The sequence below is a fragment of the Harpegnathos saltator genome, unplaced genomic scaffold, assembly GCF_003227715.2.
Source record: "Harpegnathos saltator strain DR-91 unplaced genomic scaffold, Hsal_v8.6 scaffold225, whole genome shotgun sequence".
Classification (NCBI taxonomy): Eukaryota; Metazoa; Arthropoda; class Insecta; order Hymenoptera; family Formicidae; genus Harpegnathos; species Harpegnathos saltator.
Window position 1 is genome coordinate 142,799 of NW_020230012.1, and position 20,198 is coordinate 162,996.

A 20,198-nucleotide genomic window follows, 5' to 3' on the forward strand; every position below is an offset into this window, starting at 1 on the left:
GATGTCTAAAAGATTTCTTTAAAATATCTTTTAGACTTTTATGTCTAAAAGATGTCTTAAAGAAATCTTTTAGACGTCTTTTAGACATGTATGTTTACTGGGGTGTCTTATAACAATTGTTGCAGAGTTCGTGGAGATATAGGCTGGATTAAAATAAATATTAAAGTCCCACCCCATTTTGTGATATTTGTAACATTTATCGTTGTTATTTATTTATTTATTTATGTGCGTTTTTATGTGTTTATGTGCATTTTTCTGCGTTGTGCGTTTGTGTGCATTTTTCTGCATTTCTGTGCATTTCTGTGCGTTTTTGTGTGTTTATGTGCGTTCTGTGCGTTTTTGTGTTTTTCTGCGTTTATGTACGTTTTTATGCATTTTACTATGTTTTTTTATTACGTTTTACTATGTATTTGTTTATGTGCGTTCTGCGTGCTTTTGTCCATTTTTATGCGTCCTATTATTTAATATTTTCTTTTGCAATGTCACATTCAATGACACATTCAATGTTCACATAAATATTAAATATTAGATAACTATTAACATTTTCTAGAGTAAAAATGCCTGTACACTCGTGAACTAAAAGGTATGTGCACCGATTTTTTGTTGACTTCGGAACGCGCTCCAACTTGAGGAGAAAGACAACCATTGCTTCATACGTCAGCGCTGTCACTTATTACGAGAACAGAAGGATGGCATATACGAATGTCAAATAAGTAGTGATTGTGGCGTAGACACAAATGTCTTGGAGACTTTGAGTTATAATTGAAGAAATGAAGAAAACAAATAGTGATTGTGAAGAAAAGTGGCAAAAGGCTTCATAAAATTTGTAAAACAGCATATTAAAGGAGAATATTAATTGTCTAATAATATATTTGAGCGAATATCTTCGAAACCATGAGAGATAAAAAAAAAGTTTCAAATAAAAGTTTAATGATAATTAACGTTCTTAAAGACAGTATAATCAAATTTTGCAATAATTTGATATTTTGCAAAATACCCTCACCCCTATTAATTTTGCAAAATTAAAAAATTTTTTAGGATAAAAATTAAAGAAAATGTCACGCCAAATTCAATCATGTATAACAAAGCTGGTTTCCGAAATGCCATTTTTGGAAAATAATCCGTAAACAACTCGCTATGGTGATATTTTGCAAAATATCAAATTGTTACAAAATTTGATTATACCATTTTCAAGAACGTTAATTACGATTAAACTTACCTCAAACAATTTTTTATCTTTCACGGTTTCGAAGATATTCCCCCAAAACCAAATATAGCGAATTACCTTTCAGGGGATGTTTTACTCCTTAAAAGTAAGATTAGGCATATATAAAAAAGTACTTTTACAAGTGTCTTTTACAAGTAAATCTATTCTAATAAATCTTTGTGTCATTCACCGATTTTGTGGGAACTACCTCTTATATTTACAAGAATGAGTAATTAATTCGTTGCATTTAAGCTCAAGTTATTACAGATGTTTTTAAAATCTAAGGAAATGATAAGGGATTTTCATGTCGCTGAAAACAAATCCGATGTAAAAATTGTAGAATTAAAAATGACGGAGCCAATATGGCGACCTGATTAAGCAAAACAATTTTATCTCGCTTTTTGCCGAGCCCAGGAATAACCGACGAGGAGAATCTATTCTCATTCTGTTTTTCTCGTATTTCTTTTATTTTCTTTTTTATTTTTTTTATTATTCTTTTGTACTTTTTTATTGTTTCCATTTTTATTTTTTTCACATGTGTTACTAATGTCTTCTATTTCTTTGCAACGACGTCATTTTTCACACCTCGTTTATGTTAATTTCTTTATATTTGTATTCTTTGCAGAAATATTTAAAAAAGAGTAATTTTATAATATATATATATATATGTGTGTGTGTACAAATTTCTTTACCTCTCTTCCTTCACTGATTATCATTTTCACTTTTTTTCCAGAACGCAGTGCTTGAACCACGAGCACTGTTCTTCTTTTCTTTACTTTAAGAGTATTATGCTTGAACCACGAGCACCATTCTTCCTCATTTTCCACAGAACGATAGTGCTTGAACCACGAGCACCGTTCTTCATTTCTTTACTTTAAAAGTGTTGTGCTTGAACCACGAGCACCATTCTTCCTCATTTTCCAAAGAACGATAGTGCTTGAACCACGAGCACCGTTCTTCATTTCTTTACTTTAAGAGTGTTGTACTTGAACCACGAGCACCATTCTTCCTCATTTTCCAAAGAACGATAGTGCTTGAACCACGAGCACCGTTCGCCTCTTTATTCTTCAAAACTTAACCACATCCCTTCCATCTACTCTATTATATTAGGTGTACAAATGAATAATCCAAATTATTTTAAGCAGTTATGAAATCAATTTTAAATTGAATAAATTTTCCCGCTCTTTTGTGATTATGCAATGTTGACATATAGCTATTAAAAAGAATTCAATTGAGGCGTCTGTTAAAAAGTTATCATAATCCAGGCACGTTCGACCTGGCTGTTTTCAAATCAGTTCCATCACAATTCTCGGTCCCGAGAATAAAATCTGAAATAAAGGGAAATATATTTGAAGTTAAATTCAACACTAGCGAGAATACTATTACCTTTAAACCTAACAGTAGCCTACCTCCAAACGTAACAGATTCTAATAATAAAGATTTGGGCAAGAATAGCGCTGATCCGAAGTAAACCAACAAATCTAGACATTGCATGTTCTATGCTTGTCCAGGACGTAATACCCATAGACGTATAATAAATAGACTGCGCGTTCAGCGGAGGGGGCGTTCTATATTCGAAAGAGACAACATGCTTTCGTTGGGCAATCTATCGCTTTCTAACGATGTGTTATGGGAGTAAACCAGTCTTCCGTGACAGGGGAAACAGAAATAGGAGAATATAGAGAAAGGAGAATTGTGAAAGGCAAAGAGAAGAAAATACGTCTGATATAAATACACGCATATGGAAAAATGACGATTTTGTATGGAAAAATGATGAATATAGACATATGACGATGGGTATAATTACATACCGGTGGAAAATAATCTGTTTGTCACTTTTATATGCATTACTGTGGCATATACAACAATATAGACTCATTGTGTTACGATTATACTTTTTGTGTTATAATTATACTATTATGAGTAAATACGTTTTATAATCTTTAATGTCAATCGTCTTGTTTACATACGCTTTATTTCACGAAAAGAAGGAGAACCGGAGACATAACACTCCACTCTAAACAGGCGGAGAGGCCAAATACCCCACCACGCATCGTTAGAAAGAGACATACTGCTCTACGAAAGCATGCTACCTCTTTCTAATATTGAACATGTGCAAACAAAGGAAACGTTGCGAATGCGCAGTCTATATATTATCCGTAAAAAACTTACCTTATTTTAAAATACCTTATTTAAAATAAGGTTAAAAAAGCGCCAAGTGCACGTGACCCGTACCAATAACCTTTTTTAAAAAAAATTCTACAAAAAAAGTATTTCCTACAAAATATCTGATATCAAATAAGTTAAGCCAAGTGCTAATATATATACACAATTAAAAATATATTTAATTTTATCTTTTTTTAATAACAAAATAAAATATTCTAAAAGATATTAAAAAATGATTCTTAAAATTTAATTATATTTTTATATAATTTAATTTAACAATTCTAAAAAAACAAAAATATATCATAATAAATAAATAAAAAAAATAAAATTAATTTAAAAATATATTTATAAAATAACAAATAATGAAAATATAAATATAAGAAAATTAATTAAAAATTAAAATAAATTTAAAATATTAAATATACATTTTCGACAATTTTAAAACTTTTTAAATAACAAAAAGTTACAATAGATAATAAAATTGAGAACTACAAGAAAGCACTTGGCGTGCCCAAAAAATAAACGTCCGGAAGGAACGGAACTTTACAAGTGCGCGTTTTGCGTGTATTTGTACATGTGATTGTGTGTACGTACATACGTCTGTGTGTTGTGTATGTATGTATGTGTGTGCGTGCATGCATGCGTATGTGAACTTGACATTGATGAAATTAATAAATTACACACACACACACACATATATATATATATATATATATATATATATAATTTGAGATAATGAAATTAAAACATATATATAAGAGAGACATATATATATATATTGTTAAATCAATAAATAACATATATGTTGTGTTGTGAAGGAACATCCGACGATGGATTTTCTTAATATGAAATTTACACTTTTCATCTTTGGCAAATAACTCAGTAACGAGAGCATTTAGGGCAAAAATAAATTTTATTTCCGTATATATTATGTAATAAGCTCCTGTTGATTTGATTGCGCCTACTTAAAACTTGATCTGACCAACCGTTACAGAGCTACAGCTATTTGGTTATTTCCTAACTCAAGCTGTCGCGCTCATTTGCTCGCTTCGCGTGCACTTGGCGCGAGACACTACCGTATCTCTTGATTGCGCTCATTTGCTCGCTTCGTGTGCACTTGGTGCGAGACACTACCGTGTCTCTTGATATGTCTATGGTAACACCACTCTCCACTAATTCAGCGATAAAAAAGACCCAAGATTCGACTATGAATACCGGCCATAGTTTGTGTAACACATACTATAGATTTTCAGTGCTGGTAGTGAATATCAGAACGCAGCCCCAATAAGTAAATAGGACCAGTATTCATAGTCGGATCTTATATTTAAGACTGTCTTAAGTTTATCTTCAGATGCTGTACAAATCATTTCATTGGCTATGAAGTACCTGAAAGTGAACTTAAAACGAGTGATCTTAAATAAAGTGATCTTAAATAAGACCTGACTATGGCTGCGTTCCGATATTCACTGTCAGCACTAAAAATCTATAGTATACGTGACGCAAACTATGTATTTTCAGTACTGGCAGTGAATATCGGAACGCAGCCTATGAATACCGGCCTAGGTGCGTACTAGTCAATATAATGAACACAACCAATAATATTATTCAAGTTTAACCTAACCTAATTAATAATTTGATTGGCTGTGTCTAATTGTATTATGTCGAATTGGGATGCCTCCGATATATAAGTATCTTATCATAAAAATATCGATAAGAATTATTGTTTGGGCAACTTTTAATTTGGAGTTTCAATGTATATGAAAATATTCAGAGGTAATTTATTTACTTGGAGGAAGTTTTATTTCCACATATACAAAATAAGAAATATTTACATAGATTTACATAATATTACATAATATTTACATAATATTTACATAGATATGAAATAAATTTGTTTTTAGATAAGAATTGACTGTTATATAAAATAGGTATATAAAATAAATAAATGCGAATCAATATTATAACAGTCACTTATATGTTTTGTTTTTATACTCGCGAATGCAACTAATCTGTTTGTGTATTTTAGAATCTTGAAAATGGATTTACACACTGATGTTAAAAAGGCGACATCGCTTCCTTCCGCAAATAATGCAAAGTTCTTTCGGCTGACAAGTTCGAGTCAAGCCGAGAAAGATCGAAAAATGAATGAAAAAAAAGTGAAAACACCACAGAATTTAATAGTATGTATGTTAATATATATGCAGAATGTATTGAAATTTTGAATCATAATTGGTATAATAATTATATTAGTAATAGTATATTTAATTATAATCTTTATAATTATTTATTCCTAGTTACTTGAAGATAATACAGATAACAGTACTAGGGAAAATGACATAAATAATGAAATAAAACCTGCTTTTGACAAACATGGAATTTCAGCTGCTATTAAAGAAGTAAGTTGATAATTTTGTACTTCAGAAGATAGAACATAAACTAGTTAATGATTTGATCAAATACATTTAATTCGATACAACATTTAATCGATTATATTAAAAGAAAAGCTTAATAAAGATTTAATTTATGAAAAAATATATGACAAAGGAATGCGTGTTTCCTAATACTTTCCATATATAATTTTATATATTCATTCTATATATTATACTTTTATATATATACACATATAAAAACTAAATAAATTTTTAATGTACAGATAAATGGCGGCTTAGATTTATCTAATAAACATTGGGAAAGTTTTTGGGCGAAGCATCTCCAAGATATGAATAATGTTGAGATAAAGGAATCGCATAAATCATGCTCACATAAAGACACAGAAGCAAAATCTGAAGATCAATATGAAATCAAAAACTCAGAGCATCATCAATTAATAAAGCGAGAAGATAAAATATTTAGAAATGCTGCATTTATGGGTCTTGTGAATACAAAGCAGATATCATTGGAAGATCTTGTTAGCTCAAGTAACAAAAATTGCACCAAAAACGAAAATAGACTGAAGACTTTGGTAAACATAAAAATTAACATTATTTTGTATATTATTAAATATATATATAAATTACTGTTGATTTATTAAGAAATCTCAATTTATATCAGGACACACAGATTGATGACAATTATCAAGTAATGTCTATTCCTCTTTGTGAAGATCCTGAGATTTACATTCATCCCTTACGAATGGGAATAGATATAAAAATGTTCAAAGACATAGATTTTACCGTCCCACGTGTTGGCAAGAAGATAAAAGAGACACCACAACAATATTTTCTCAGAACAACTAATGATGATTCATTTAAGTTTGTAAAAAAAACAAGAACACAGTCTAAATAATGAAGGAATATCACAAACATGCTTTATCAAGATAATCATGATAACTTTGTTTTTAGATTCATAGAGCATATTTGTTAAGATCTTTGTTATAATCTTAAATATAAGATCCTAGGTATAAATATAATTTGTTTAACTTTTGTTTAACAGAATATCTTTAAATTAAAGTAGCAAATAATCAATTACGATTATATATAAAAATTTAATTTTGTTCGAATCAATTTTGTGTTATAAAACGATTTATTATTATACATTTTTTTCTTAAGTTTATATTCTCATATTGTCATGAATGTATTTTATATATACACACCCACATAGACACACACACACACATACACACACACACATGTATACATGTATATATATGTACAGGACAATCACGGCTAATAGACCTTGAAATAAAGATCAAAAATTTTTCAATATTAAATGCTTTCAACTTTCCTTTTTTACACAAAAATATCTTTTATTTAGTGAAATCAAAAAGACTTATCAATTAAAGAGTTGATAAGTTGCACCAAGAGAGTATTTATAAAAAGCCTTAGTTTATATTCTAGTTTTTAAAATTGTATAATTCCACAAGTTATTAGTGAAATATAATGAATAAAAATACAACTGTTTATATATTAAGCATAAAATTTATATAACTTATCCTCTGAAACATAAATCAGAAAGTTTAAAAAAGTAAATAAATTATAAGTAGAAAATAAATATATAATAAATAAATTAGAAAGTTTAAAAAAGTAAAAATAGTTATTATTGTTTAATTACATTCAGTCATGTGTAACAGTCCTGATAATAAATATGTTTAGATATAAATAGGATTACATGTATATAAAAATTATTATAAATTAATGTGTCCTGTGAGAAATGTTTATAATATTTTATAAATATATATAATTATGGATTGATTAAAGGTAGATGCAAAGCCACTCATGTCAAATACTAATTCCTTTTTTACATAATAAACATTGCATTGTGTAATAGCAGTTAAGAATGCTAGTCCAATATTTAAAAATAACGTATACATTTATTTGAACAAAAGTAACATTCAAATAAAATGGTTGCATTTGCTGTTATCTTTGTTTGACAAGATATTCGTCTTAATTCTATTTCCAGGTACCCCATTATGAAACGATTAAAACAGCCATTTGCACATACACTACAATATGTTGCATTATCCAAATATTGGACAAGTGTTCTTGGGAGCATACCAGCATCATATGGTATCCTGTGATATCCAAATTATTTTGAATTATATATTATATATATCAAATGTTACATTTATGATGAAAAGAAAATAAAAACAGAGATAACAACCTGGTCTTTAGGAAGGCTACAGCTGCACACTCAACAAGACTTGCTGTCATATGCATGTGACGATATAAAGTATTACGTCTGTAAACAAGAAATGGATTGCTTGAAAGATCCAAATAATCTAATTGTAGGTTTCTCATGCTTCCTGGTAGATGTGACAAACAGTTTCTAGCTGCTTCTAGATGCTTCAAATTTCTCAATCTTCCAATACTTTGTGGTAAATTTTTCAATAAGTTTTGATAAATTTGTAATTTCACTAAAGCATCTAGTGCTCCAATTTGTACTGGCAATTCTGATATCTATAATGACAAAACATTAATTATATACACTAATTGAATTTCTTTGTTTTGACAAGTACTAGTCTTATAACATCTTAATATAGTTGAACTAACTTACTACATTACTGCTTATATCTAACAAATGCAAGTTTTTCTTAATGGCAGCTTGATCAATCCATTTCCATTTAGATTGAGATCTTCCTAGGTGGTTCTGTGATATAAGAAGCTCTCGAAGATGTGGCATACACCCAACTTCCTTTGGTAAAGAAGTAATTTGATTATTCGACAAATTTAAAACTCTTAAAAATTGCAAATTCAGAATTTGTCGATCAAAAGATTTTTTCTTTAATCCCAATACAGAAAGTTCCTCTAACATTTTTGGGAAACCTTTTAACACTGGATAGTCCGAATCCTTTTTAATTACAAGTTTATTGTTTTGACATCCTCCCATATTTTTCAAACTTAAATTCGAAATAATTGGAAAGGATGATTGATCAACCTTGAATAATCCGAGTTTTAATACACGTAAGAAACTTTTTAACTGAATAGCTTCACTTTGAATAATTAAATCATGACTGGGTTCCTTCAATCTTATCGTAGCTTTGCCATCATCAATAAATCTTGTAAATACTTTTTCTACATTATTACGAGTCTGAAAAAGATGTAAAAGAAGATAACTGTCTTATATAAGTATCTCTTTCCTTTCTCTTTTTTAATAAAAATTCCAATATTGTAATACTTTTTACATGGAAACTTTACATGGGAAATTTCATACAGGATATATACAAAATAAATTTAAAATTTAGTATTAAGAATGTTTGCGTATTACCTTGTATTTTGTTCCTTTTTTATTTTGCAAAGTTTGCAGAAAAATGTATAGATCGTCTTTATCAGATTGTTTGCCAATTGTCAATACAGAACGTTGCGATTTTCTTTGCGACATCGAAAGCAATGCTCTGTTATGTACTTCGACGTTACAATGTAATTTCATTGTTGTTTACTGTTTTTATTTATATCAACGCTGACAGAGAGAGTGAGTGAGAGAGAGAGAGAGAGAGAGAGAGAGAGAGAGAGAGAGAGAGAGAGAGAGAGAGAGAGAGAGAGAGAGAGAGAGAGAGAGAGAGAGAGAGAGAGAGAGAGAGAGAGAGAGAGAGAGAGAGAGAGAGAGAGAGAATCAAATTGAGATTACAGAGACGTCAATTTTAAATTAAAGATAATTTTACGACAAATTTGCTACAAAATTTTGGACTCCCTTGTGATTTTAATATCGAAAATCACAATATTTATAACCATTTGATCTGTTAATTATTTTTCTACTAACCCGATAGCTTTTTATCGGGTTTATACATTATTACAGGACATGTTAACACCTTGAGATGTTCCATACAAATAATAGAAATAGCGCGCGAAACGACCTAACTGTTCATCCCTTAAGCCAGCGGCACACGATGCTTGTTTTCGTGCTGGATTGCTTGCTGGATGAAAATACTGCGTTCTGATTGGTACATTTCCGAAGATGGATGGAAATGCACCAATCAGGACGCAGTATTTTCATCCAGCAGGCAATTCAGCATGAAAACAAGCACCGTGTGCCGCTGGCTTTATAAACGAAACGTACGGTCGCAGACATAAAGATTGTCACTTTTTTTTTAATGACTTTCGGGACGCACCCCATCTCGAGAAAGATGAAGCGTGGTCTACAATGACCGTAAGCAGTAAGAAAAAGCGTGAACAGTAAGAAATGGACCAACCACAGTTGATTATTTTTGTCATAATCGACTGTGATTGGTTTATTTCTTACTGCTTACGCTTACTTCTTATGCCTCGTCTACAATGGGGTCGTAAGCGTCGTCTACAATGGCAGTAAGCAGTAAGAAGCGTAAGCGGTAAGAAATAAACCAATCACAGTCGATTATGACAAAAATAATCATCTGTGGTTAGTCCATTTCTTACTGTTCACGCTTTCTTCTTACTGCTTACGGCCATTGTAGACCAAACTTAAAGGTATTCTACAATGAGGTTGTAGTAGTATGCAGTAGGCAAATTGACCAATCACAGTCGATTTTTCTTTGATCGTAAAGAGAACAATCGATCGTGATTGATCAATTTGCCTACTGCATACTACTACAACCTCATTGTAGAATGACTTTTAAGCAAACTTGTCACTTACGTATACGCAAGTAGTTCAAGAATAGGGCCCCTGCTCTCATTGGCCGCGTTCAGTAAAACAAAGTGATCAGAGAACGCTTAGTGATTGTTGTCTGTGATTGGAGCATTCGTTTAGATTCTTGATAGACCCAGAAGTATTTACCAATCAGAAGCTAGATTCAGTGGAAAATCTAATAATGTCTAACTGTTAAGGCTCAGTTCCACAACTTGCTTTAAACGGAGTTTAAAGCCAAACCGATGGTTAAAAGCAATAGTATATGCGCATATACTATTGCTTTTAACTATCGGTTTAGCTTAAACTCCGTTTAAAGCAAGTTGTGGAATTGGACCTAAAGCCAACGGCATACGATGCTTGTTTTCGTGTTGGATTGCTTGCTGGATGAAAATACTGCGTTCTGATTGGTGCATTTCCATCCATCTTCGGAAATGTATCAATCAGAACGCTAGCTTTAAGCCAGCGGCATACGATGCTTGTTTTCGTGCTGGATTGCTTGCTGGATGAAAATATTGCATTCTGATTGGTGCATTTCCATCCATCTTCGAAAATATACCAATCAGAACGCAGTATTTTCATCCAGTAAGCAATCCAGCACCAAAACAAGCACCGTGTGCCGCTGGCTTAAGTCTGCTGAATGCAACCATTTTTCTCGAGTCAGGATGCGTTCCGAAAGTCATTAAAAAAAAAGTGACAACCTTTATGTCCGCGACCGTAGTTTCTCTGATATTCATGTGACTTATCGTTGAGTTGTATTACTTAAAAGAGAGAAAGAAAGCGTCTCGCTAGCCGTTGACTTATTTCAATGAAATCCTCTGGTGTAACTAAAAAGAACGATCCATACATGTATATTTATGCACTCGTGTCGACCTAGGAGCCATTACGAGGCGGGAAAAAGGCAAATCGGGCGGGAATGTTACGATACGTAAACGTACGAGAGAGACTGTACTATCGCGAATGATCGCAGATGACGATACGTTTGATCTTGCGAAAGGTGATAATTGCCCGATGTGAATCGTGATCATCGTCGGGCTCACTGATTCCGTAACATCGGGGAGGTCGTGTCTCGCGATATCGGTTGGTGATTGTCGATCATCTGATCCCTAAACACAGCAGACTCGTATGAGAATTCGCGTAATATACATGTACATTCCACCGAGTGAATGCACTCAATAATATTTTATCGTGGATCAATTAATTGCAGCAACTTGCGTGTAAATCTACAAACTACGACGTTTCATCGATAAAATTATCCACGAAGTAAGTGTCCCAATTCATAGCTGCAATTCATAATCGTGCGTTCATCATTCGTTTCTCCTTCGATGCCAAGTGCAATAATATTACAATAAACGAATGTATAGGCATCGCGATACATGTATGCAAGCGCATGGGACATAATCACAAGTGGCAACATTTTTTTATGACTAGATGTTATAGAAAATAGTGTAATTGCTTTTAAGCTGTTCTTTTAGTATTTACATGTATGAGATTGTTAAAGAATCTTTGGATATAGAAAGATAATATATAAATATTCTATTTATAAATTTAGAATCATGGCACCCACTGTTCCAAATGAACCAAGTTGCAGTAACAAGAATAATAAGAGGATAACACGCAATAGAAAATATGCTGACATGGAGGATCATGCTATAGCAAGTAATTCGAAGGCTGATAAGACTCCATCAGTCTTAGAGCTGTTTTCTAGACATATGACAAAAAAGAAGAAAATAAGTGCTGAAAATGTTAATGACACAAAAGTGCCAGATTTACAATATGAAGTAAAATACAATGGAGGGTTGAATATGAATAATAAGGTAGAATTTGATAAGGAAAATTACAATCCACAAGTCAATCAAGATCAAACAGAGGAGCAGTTAGAGAAAAGGATAAAAATAACAAAGGATAAAAATCACGATGAGATGCAATCAATACTTGAAGTTAAAGTGGATACTTCATTAATAGCCAATCGATGTGAATATTGTAAACAGAAAATTGACTTAAACTTGAAGTTATATCAAGGACACCCAAATGGTGCAGTAGAAGAACAAATAGCTTTAACAGATCCTAAGCTCTGTTTATTTACAGGAGATGAATCTTTTATACATGAAAGTGATGAAAGACCACAAAATAAATTAACTTATTTTAGGTAAATTTTGATATATTATACTTTTTTCTTGACGTGTACTTTCTTAATATAAATCAAGTCTTAGTAGAAGTATTTGATATGTTAAAATTATTTGTTGTATGATAAAGAGACAAAATATTCTAAAACTGTGTGGATTAACAATAACATGATTCTTGCAGTGTTTATGATAAGAATGGGCATCTGTGTCCTTTTGATACAGGACTCATTGAAAAAAATGTAATGTTATATTTTTCTGGATATATGAAAGCTATTTATGAGGAGGATCCATCGCCCGAAGGAGGTGTACCAACAAAAGATATGGGGCCAATAAATGAGTGGTATGTTTCTGGGTTTGATGGAGGCGAATTAGCACTAATAGGTTTTAACACTGCATTTGCGGAATATATTTTAATGGAACCGTCTGAAGCTTATGCACCGTTTATGACCGCTGTTAGAGAGAAGATATATATGAGTAAATTGGTCATCGAATTTTTGTTAGACGAGATTACTCCGAGCTATGAAGACTTGTTGAATAAACTGCAGGTAAGTTTGTTTCGTATTACATTAAAATATATGATTTCAGCATGTTCATTGTGTTATTACATTTATATTGTTGCAGACATCAGTACCTCCTAAGGGTATGACAAAGTTTACAGAAGATTCCCTGTTGCGTCACGCGCAGTTCATCTGTGATCAAGTACTATCATTTGATGATTCTGCCGAGATTGAAGACGCTCTTCTTATCATCAGTCCGTGTATGCGATCTCTTGCGAATTATGGTGGTGTGACATTGGGCAAAAGAACAGCCGTACGTCGGGCACCTCCTAATAAGCAGAAAGTTAAACAGCCTGCTTGGACGAAGGCTACCACGACGAAATTAGTTAGCAACATGTTTGAAAACTTTTTTACTGATCAGCTTGCTAAACATGATGATGACGATAAAATAAAAATGGTATGTTTGTATTATTAAGTATTATCGTTATTGCGATTAGTTTTAAAATGAAAATCAACCTTTTTACGAAATCATTTTTGCAATAGGGTCCCAAAAGGCAACGTTGTGGTATTTGTGAAAACTGTCAGCAACCCGATTGTGGTGCTTGTGTATCTTGCAAAGATATGATTAAGTTTGGAGGAACTGGAAGAAGCAAGCAAGCATGTGTTAGAAGGAGATGCCCCAACATGGCAATTCAAGTAAGATTCAGATAAAATCTTAATTTTTGAACTAAATATTTATTTCTATTTTATAATTGCTTGTTGCTATAAAATATATTTATCGTAATACCTAAAATATATATATATTATAATATATATATATACTTTTTAAGTGTATTTTAATACGCAGGAAGCAGACGATTCTGACCTAGAGAATGAAGAAGATGATGGTCTGGAAAACGATGAAAAGATAGAAGAAAAACCGAAGAAGGACTTTAAGGAACTTAAAAAAGATATAGTATGGATGGGGGATGATAAAATTATTGAGGGACGAAGAACATTTTACAAGTCGGTTATGGTTGGAAATGAAAAGATTGAATTAAACGATTACGTCCTAGTGGAACCAAGAAATTCAGCTATTCCTTTGCACATCGCTAAAGTCATGTATATGTGGGAAAATAAGATTGGAATAAAGCAGTTTCATGCAAATTGGGTTCGCAGAGGTACCGATACCATTCTTGGTGAAACTGCAGATCCTATGGAAGTATTCTTAAGTGACGATTGTGAAGACGTACCTTTTAAATCGGTTAATTCGAAGGCAACAGTACTTCATAAGAAAACACCTGAAGATTGGTCTAAATTAGGTAAGAAAATTAAGCAAATTGATTAATAGGCTTGTTTTATGTTTCTTAATATTTTATTCTTGCACTCGTTATGATGTTATGTATTTTTATAATAACACTATAATCTCGTAGGTAACATGGACATAAACGATACTATAAAGGATACAGATGGGAAGACATTTTTTTATAAAATGAGATATACTTCTGAAACTGCTCGGTTTGAAGATCCATTGCCGGATCCGGAATGTTTGCGAAAAGAGAACAGTCATCGATTTTGCCCAGCTTGTGCCCATCTGAGAACATTAGAACAGTACAACAGGCCGAGGGTATGTAAAGTACTGTTTAAATAAAATAATATTTGTTTACATATAGAACTGAGAAGAGATTATGGAGAGAACTATTTTTTTTGCCTGTCCAGGTATGTGAGAGATTAGAAGAGAAAAGTAGTAGGGAAGTGACTTATGGCATAGTGAAATACAAAGGTGAAGAGTATAGAGTCGGTAGTGCTGTGTTTTTACGGCCGAGCGCCTTTAAATTTAAATACATATGGACATATCAAGAAATTCCATTGCCAAAGAAGGAGAACGTAGACGAGGATATATATTCGGAATTTTATAGAAAATCTTCAGATCATTTACGGATCAAAGGTTCCAATTTATTGACGCCTGAACCTTTTCATATCGGTTACATAAATGCGATATATGCTACTACGAACAACATGTTGGTTTCACCATCGGATATCTATATCAAGGTGAACAGAATGTATAGACCGGAAAATACTCATCGCGATTCAACGTTAATGGAGCAGGCGGACCTTAACATGGTCTATTGGAGTGATGAGGGTAGGCTGTGATGATTAAAATAGATGGTATATAACGTACCATCAGAAAAAATCACCTGTTTAGAGATAAATCCTACGTGTGCCTACGTCTATTTAAAATAATAATTAAGCTGTTGTCTCGTCTCGTTGCCAGTGTTCAACGTGAGATTCACCGAAGTTGCTGGAAAGTGTTACCTGGCGTATTCTGAAAATTTGAGTGAATCCGTCGAGGAGTGGTCCGCGAGCGGTCCATACAGGTTTTATTTCACGGAGTCTTATAATGCTAAAGAAAAAACTTTCGATGAACCACCATACAGCATTATCAATATGGGCAAACCCGGAAAAGGAAAGGGGAAAGGTAAACTAAAAACGAAGACTGTGGAGGAGACGGAAAATAAACCGGTTATTGATAAACCAGCAAATTACTCTACTATAACGAGAAGACTGAGAACATTGGATATTTTTGCTGGTTGCGGAGGTAAATATAGTATAAATCGTGATTATGTGAATCGTGAAGAATAAATATAATTGTTATGCTTGTAGCATGTATGATATTCGCAAATACAATTAGATATTTACTACAATTAAAATTGTATTTGTTCAATAGGGTTATCCGATGGACTGCATGAAGCTGGAGTAGCCGAAACTTTATGGGCTATCGAAAAAGAAGAAACAGCAGCGTATGCGTTTCGTTTGAATTATCCTAACGCTACGGTCTTTTCGACTGATTGCAACACGTTATTGCGAAAAGTGATGAAGGTAAGTTTCTTTTATATTGCTAATATTTAATCTAATACTTATCGACTTTTGGAAATTTCAAAATTATTAAATTAACAAAAGTTAGGGCACTATTATAGTAATATATTCTTGGTAGTAAATAAAGTAAAAATGTCTAATACTATTTTTTCTTTCGACGAATAGTTAACGAGATATCGTAGGTTAAATGTTGAAAAAGTTACCAAGTTTTCCTTAAATATTTCAAAAAATATTAGGCAAATAAAAAAATGTTTCAGACAAAAGTTGTTAAAATTAATTGGTAGAAAAAGTAGATATAATAAAAAATTGGGCTTCCTATTTAAAAAAAAATTAAGTTTACCCTCAACTGACTTTGAAAATACCCTCCAAATAAAAAAAATAATACCATTCTCTTTCCGCTTCGAAATCATGGAAAACGTGTAGTGTTTTAGCTTTTTTTAATATCTTTCATAGTTTTCGAGATTTTTAATGCGAAAGTTAAAATGGGATACTTTGTATAATACAACATAAGAATTTCGTGATAATATCCAGAAATTCTTTTTCTCCCGTCAGGGCGATCGTATAGATGAAAATGGGCAAAAATATCCGCAAAAAGGCGAAGTCGAGCTTTTGTGCGGCGGACCACCATGTCAAGGTTTCAGCGGCATGAATCGTTTCAATTTGCGCCAATACTCTTTATTTAAAAACTCACTTGTTGTTTCGTGCTTATCCTACCTTGATTACTATAGACCGAAGTTCTTTGTCATGGAGAATGTACGAAATTTTGTAACTTTCAAAAGAAGTATGGTGTTGAAACTGACTTTGTGCTGTCTCGTGCGGATGGGATATCAGTGTACATTCGGTATTCTTCAAGCTGGCAATTATGGCGTGCCACAGACGAGAAGAAGGTTTGTGTTGTTCTGTTTTTTCTCATTAACTATGAATATTATATGTTTGAATAATCATAATTTACGAATTTCTTATTATTAGATTGATAATCTTAGCTGCTGCGCCCGGTGAGACGCTCCCATGTTATCCAGAACCAACGAACGTCTTCACCAGACGATGTTGCCGACTAAGTGTAGTAGTGGACAACAGAAAGGTATTTCTTCACACCCCGATCTGATTTATGCTTTCAGTATAATTTATAATACGATATATATGTAACGTTATTCATTGTTGCATTGCGTATGATTCAAGTACTCTTCTAACTGCGCCTGGAAAGAGTCCGCGCCGTTCCGAACGATTAGCGTGAGAGACGCTATGTCCGATTTACCGCCCATCAAGAATGGCTGGAATAAAGAAGAAATGCCTTATGGTAATGAACCAATGTCTCATTTTCAGAGAAAGGTAACGGCCAAAGAATTCTTATAGAACTTATTCTTTTACCGGGCTATTACCGGGAAAAATATCCAACAATTTTTATTTGATATGATGTTCTCCCTTTGAAGGTGAGAGGTAAACAGTACCAGCCGATGTTGAGAGATCACATATGTAAAGAAATGGCTCCGATCATAGAGGCGCGAATAGCTCATATTCCGACCGCAAGTGGCTCCGATTGGCGCGATTTGCCGAACATTGTTTTGCAATTAAGTGATAATACCTTCGCCAACAAACTGTACGTTCAAAGTTTCTGTCTAAGTTCATACTCTTTGTTATAAATCATACAGATTCAAAACGCTTTATGCTGTGAGAATTTTTTTTATTTTTTAGAGAATACACGTACCATGATAAGAGAGCCGGGGAAAGCTCGATAAGCGCTCTTCGCGGAGTATGCAGTTGCTGTACTGGTCGACCGTGCGATCCTACTGATAAGCAATTTAACACTTTGATACCGTGGTGTCTACCACATACCGGAAACCGACACAATCACTGGTCTGGCTTATATGGCAGACTTGAATGGGATGGATTTTTCAGTACAACTGTCACTAATCCCGAACCGATGGGCAAACAGGTACGACGATACAGTCGAGCAAATTCAGTTTGCAGTTAGTGGATAACACTGTAACGAAGGAGAGATTTAACAATGTTTCCGTTGCTTCTCAGGGCCGCGTTTTACATCCAGTGCAAACGCGAGTGGTAAGCGTGAGGGAGTGCGCGAGATCGCAAGGATTCCGGGACATGTTTCGTTTTTACGGCACAGTGCACGACAAACATCGGCAAGTCGGCAACGCGGTGCCGCCGCCTCTAGGAACTGCAATCGGACATGAGATCAGAAAGTGCATTCGAAATGAGACATTGATGTCGTTGGGGGCGAACTCGGAATTTGCTGACGATGATATTGCTAAAGCAGCGAAAGCGAAAGTTACGTTGAAAACAGAAATTCCCGTCGAAGCGAACATTCGTAAGAGTTTGACGAACAGCGTACCTGATAACGAAGCGAGCACCAGTTCTGTCAAACACGAAATCGTAGCCTCCAGTAGCTCTGCGTAGACGAGAAACTGAAGAAGAAAACGATTGGGATTGGTCATCGTGAGAAACCGTGTAATGTGGTTTTCTGTTTGTAATTCTAGTAATTCTATATCTACTTATTCTACTTACGAAAAATAATTATATATATATAATTGTAGTACTCAGTATTATAAACGACTTTAATATCTGATTTCATATATATCCGACGCGATCGATGATTATACTTCTAAGATTTTTATTAATCCAAGATTAGATTTAAAATGGTCGGAAATTTTACATGTAAAAATGTTGAAATAGATTTATAAATGGCACGTTGTAATTGCGTAGATGGTTAGGTTATTTTCATTGAATGTTATATATTACAAATATATACAAGACGATAGTAGCTTCACACAAACGAAGGAAAATGCTGTCGAGTTTTCTTAGAAAAGTTTTTAGAAAATATTTAAAAGCGCCTGTAGGCACACATGCACGCACACACACGCATGCGTATATATCGTTTTATCGTAAACGACATTCTGATTAATGTTAGGAAAAATAAATGATTGTCAAGGCAGACCAAATAGTGATCAAGAATTTTTAATACTCAATCAATAATTTTGTTCACTTGGAACTATCAAGGTACACTATTATTTGTCAAAATAAACTATCCAATCCAATAAGAAAATAGATTATAAAGATAATTCTTATCTAAATAGTCCCTGGATAAGAGCAAAATTAAAAATTGTTGACTACCATTTGAGTTTTTGGCGGATGTACATTTGGATAAATGTACATTCGAAAATAAGACTAGCAATATTCTCTTTTGGTTATAAGTTTCGGAACGCATTTTCTGTCCAATAAGAAAATATCTCCTGAGAATCATTAGAAGTCCCATTCTGTCATTGGATACTGCGCACGTTTCGAAATTCATCGAAGAGAAAGTTCAATTCAATTCAATAGATGGCTCTGGGCGAGTTGGATACTGCTCCAACGCCACTCTCCGATTTAAATTCGACGAAATATTGCCAAGATTGATCACAGTGCTGTTTGGTTTCCTCTAGAAATCTTGCAATTTTCGCAAAGCTTGAGATAAATTTGTTGTTAAATGCTGAGTTTACAATTTCATCACTGTTAGTAATGTCCCCTTTGTGGTAAAGTTTAAGTAGCAATCGGTCCGATTTCTCTGCGAATAAAGGGCACCTAAAGAGAATATGTTCTACGTCTCGGTTATTCCATCCACATTCACAAGCAGAGTCCTCTATATTGAGTTTCCTGGTTAAATGTTCCGTAGTACAGATATGCCTTGATCTCAGCCTTGCCATCAAGGTAATAGTTCTTCTTTTTACATGATTCAGAATAGAGAACCAAAGTTTAATGGACAGTTGAGAGATCCCAGTCCTATACCCAACTCCTTTGTACTGAAATTCATCTTCCAGAAATCCCATAGCATTGTTATGTACTTTCCTCTTAAAACCATCAATAAAATCTCCCGTGAATGGAGGCGAACGCTGTTCGTTGGGAGGTTCGGTGCTACGCGCGCCCAGGCTAGCCAGAACACCAGCTAGCTCATTGCCGGGAATGCCTTTGTGACCAGGTGTCCAAAATAGGGTGATGCTGAGTCCTTTATCAGAAGCTTTCCATAAAGCAAGTTTAATCGCAAAGATAATGCCGGTAGCCTTACCCTCCGGGTCATCTGAATTAGGAGCGCTAATGGTGCTAAGAGAGTCGGTAAAAATGCCTGTTTTTGCAAAATTCTCTTCAGAGATAGTGTTAACAGTCCAAAGGATAGCCAGTGCCTCAACGTAAAAAATGTTGCCTGAATCAAAGGTATGGATGGATTCACGGAATTCAAGAGACGGGATATACACACCAAATCCTGCCTTTCTGTTCTTAAAGGACTGAACCATCGTATATACCTCTGTAGAAAGTTTCAAATCA

At 33.5% G+C, this 20,198-nt stretch overlaps 3 protein-coding genes across 5 annotated transcripts; 2 read left to right on the plus strand and 1 right to left on the minus strand.

Annotated features, from left to right (window-relative positions):
• The first annotated feature begins 4,979 nt into the window (after positions 1-4,979).
• Positions 4,980-7,082, plus strand: LOC105190599 (uncharacterized). The gene is made up of 5 exons (XM_011153414.3): positions 4,980-5,146; positions 5,400-5,553; positions 5,668-5,769; positions 6,027-6,335; positions 6,425-7,082. The coding sequence occupies exons 2-5, from the start codon at positions 5,410-5,412 to the stop codon at positions 6,656-6,658; spliced, it is 789 nt and encodes a 262-aa protein (XP_011151716.1). The 5' UTR covers positions 4,980-5,146; positions 5,400-5,409; the 3' UTR covers positions 6,659-7,082.
• A 447-nt stretch (positions 7,083-7,529) lies between these two features.
• On the minus strand, positions 7,530-9,279 carry Lrr47 (Leucine-rich repeat 47). 3 transcript variants are annotated; one of them, XM_011153415.3, is made up of 5 exons: positions 9,077-9,279; positions 8,747-8,899; positions 8,366-8,503; positions 7,973-8,268; positions 7,532-7,883 (listed from the first exon to the last, which is right to left on the minus strand). In XM_011153415.3, the coding sequence occupies exons 1-5, from the start codon at positions 9,236-9,238 to the stop codon at positions 7,664-7,666; spliced, it is 969 nt and encodes a 322-aa protein (XP_011151717.1). In that variant the 5' UTR covers positions 9,239-9,279; the 3' UTR covers positions 7,532-7,663. The 3 variants fall into 3 exon arrangements, with proteins under 3 accessions (XP_019700379.1, XP_011151717.1, XP_011151718.1); XM_019844820.2 differs by having other exon boundaries at positions 7,530-7,883; positions 8,366-8,899; XM_011153416.3 differs by lacking the exon at positions 8,747-8,899 and having other exon boundaries at positions 7,533-7,883.
• A 1,938-nt stretch (positions 9,280-11,217) lies between these two features.
• On the plus strand, positions 11,218-19,452 carry Dnmt1a (DNA methyltransferase 1a). Its single transcript, XM_011153418.3, has 16 exons — positions 11,218-11,671; positions 11,961-12,557; positions 12,716-13,079; positions 13,156-13,488; positions 13,575-13,727; positions 13,879-14,332; positions 14,444-14,637; positions 14,730-15,153; positions 15,286-15,609; positions 15,739-15,890; positions 16,440-16,774; positions 16,857-16,968; positions 17,067-17,216; positions 17,318-17,484; positions 17,580-17,820; positions 17,913-19,452. The coding sequence occupies exons 2-16, from the start codon at positions 11,965-11,967 to the stop codon at positions 18,297-18,299; spliced, it is 4,383 nt and encodes a 1,460-aa protein (XP_011151720.1). The 5' UTR covers positions 11,218-11,671; positions 11,961-11,964; the 3' UTR covers positions 18,300-19,452.
• Positions 19,453-20,198: the final 746 nt, after the last annotated feature.

What these genes read in the sequence shown, in the direction of transcription:
- Lrr47 (XM_019844820.2), bottom strand. Translation starts at nt 9,238, where the DNA reads ATGAAATTACATTGTAACGTCGAAGTACATAACAGAGCATTGCTTTCG. An exon ending in AAAAAGGAACAAAATACAAG is followed by an intron (nt 8,900 to 9,076) that starts GTAATACGCAAA and finishes CATCTTTTTCAG; the next exon opens with ACTCGTAATAATGTAGAAAA. An exon ending in TAGATATAAGCAGTAATGTA is followed by an intron (nt 8,269 to 8,365) that starts GTAAGTTAGTTC and finishes TTGTCATTATAG; the next exon opens with ATATCAGAATTGCCAGTACA.
- LOC105190599 (XM_011153414.3), top strand. Translation starts at nt 5,410, where the DNA reads ATGGATTTACACACTGATGTTAAAAAGGCGACATCGCTTCCTTCCGCA. An exon ending in TTTCAGCTGCTATTAAAGAA is followed by an intron (nt 5,770 to 6,026) that starts GTAAGTTGATAA and finishes TTTAATGTACAG; the next exon opens with ATAAATGGCGGCTTAGATTT. An exon ending in AAAATAGACTGAAGACTTTG is followed by an intron (nt 6,336 to 6,424) that starts GTAAACATAAAA and finishes AATTTATATCAG; the next exon opens with GACACACAGATTGATGACAA.
- Dnmt1a (XM_011153418.3), top strand. Translation starts at nt 11,965, where the DNA reads ATGGCACCCACTGTTCCAAATGAACCAAGTTGCAGTAACAAGAATAAT. An exon ending in TATTGCGAAAAGTGATGAAG is followed by an intron (nt 15,891 to 16,439) that starts GTAAGTTTCTTT and finishes TTCTCCCGTCAG; the next exon opens with GGCGATCGTATAGATGAAAA. An exon ending in CCGAACCGATGGGCAAACAG is followed by an intron (nt 17,821 to 17,912) that starts GTACGACGATAC and finishes GTTGCTTCTCAG; the next exon opens with GGCCGCGTTTTACATCCAGT.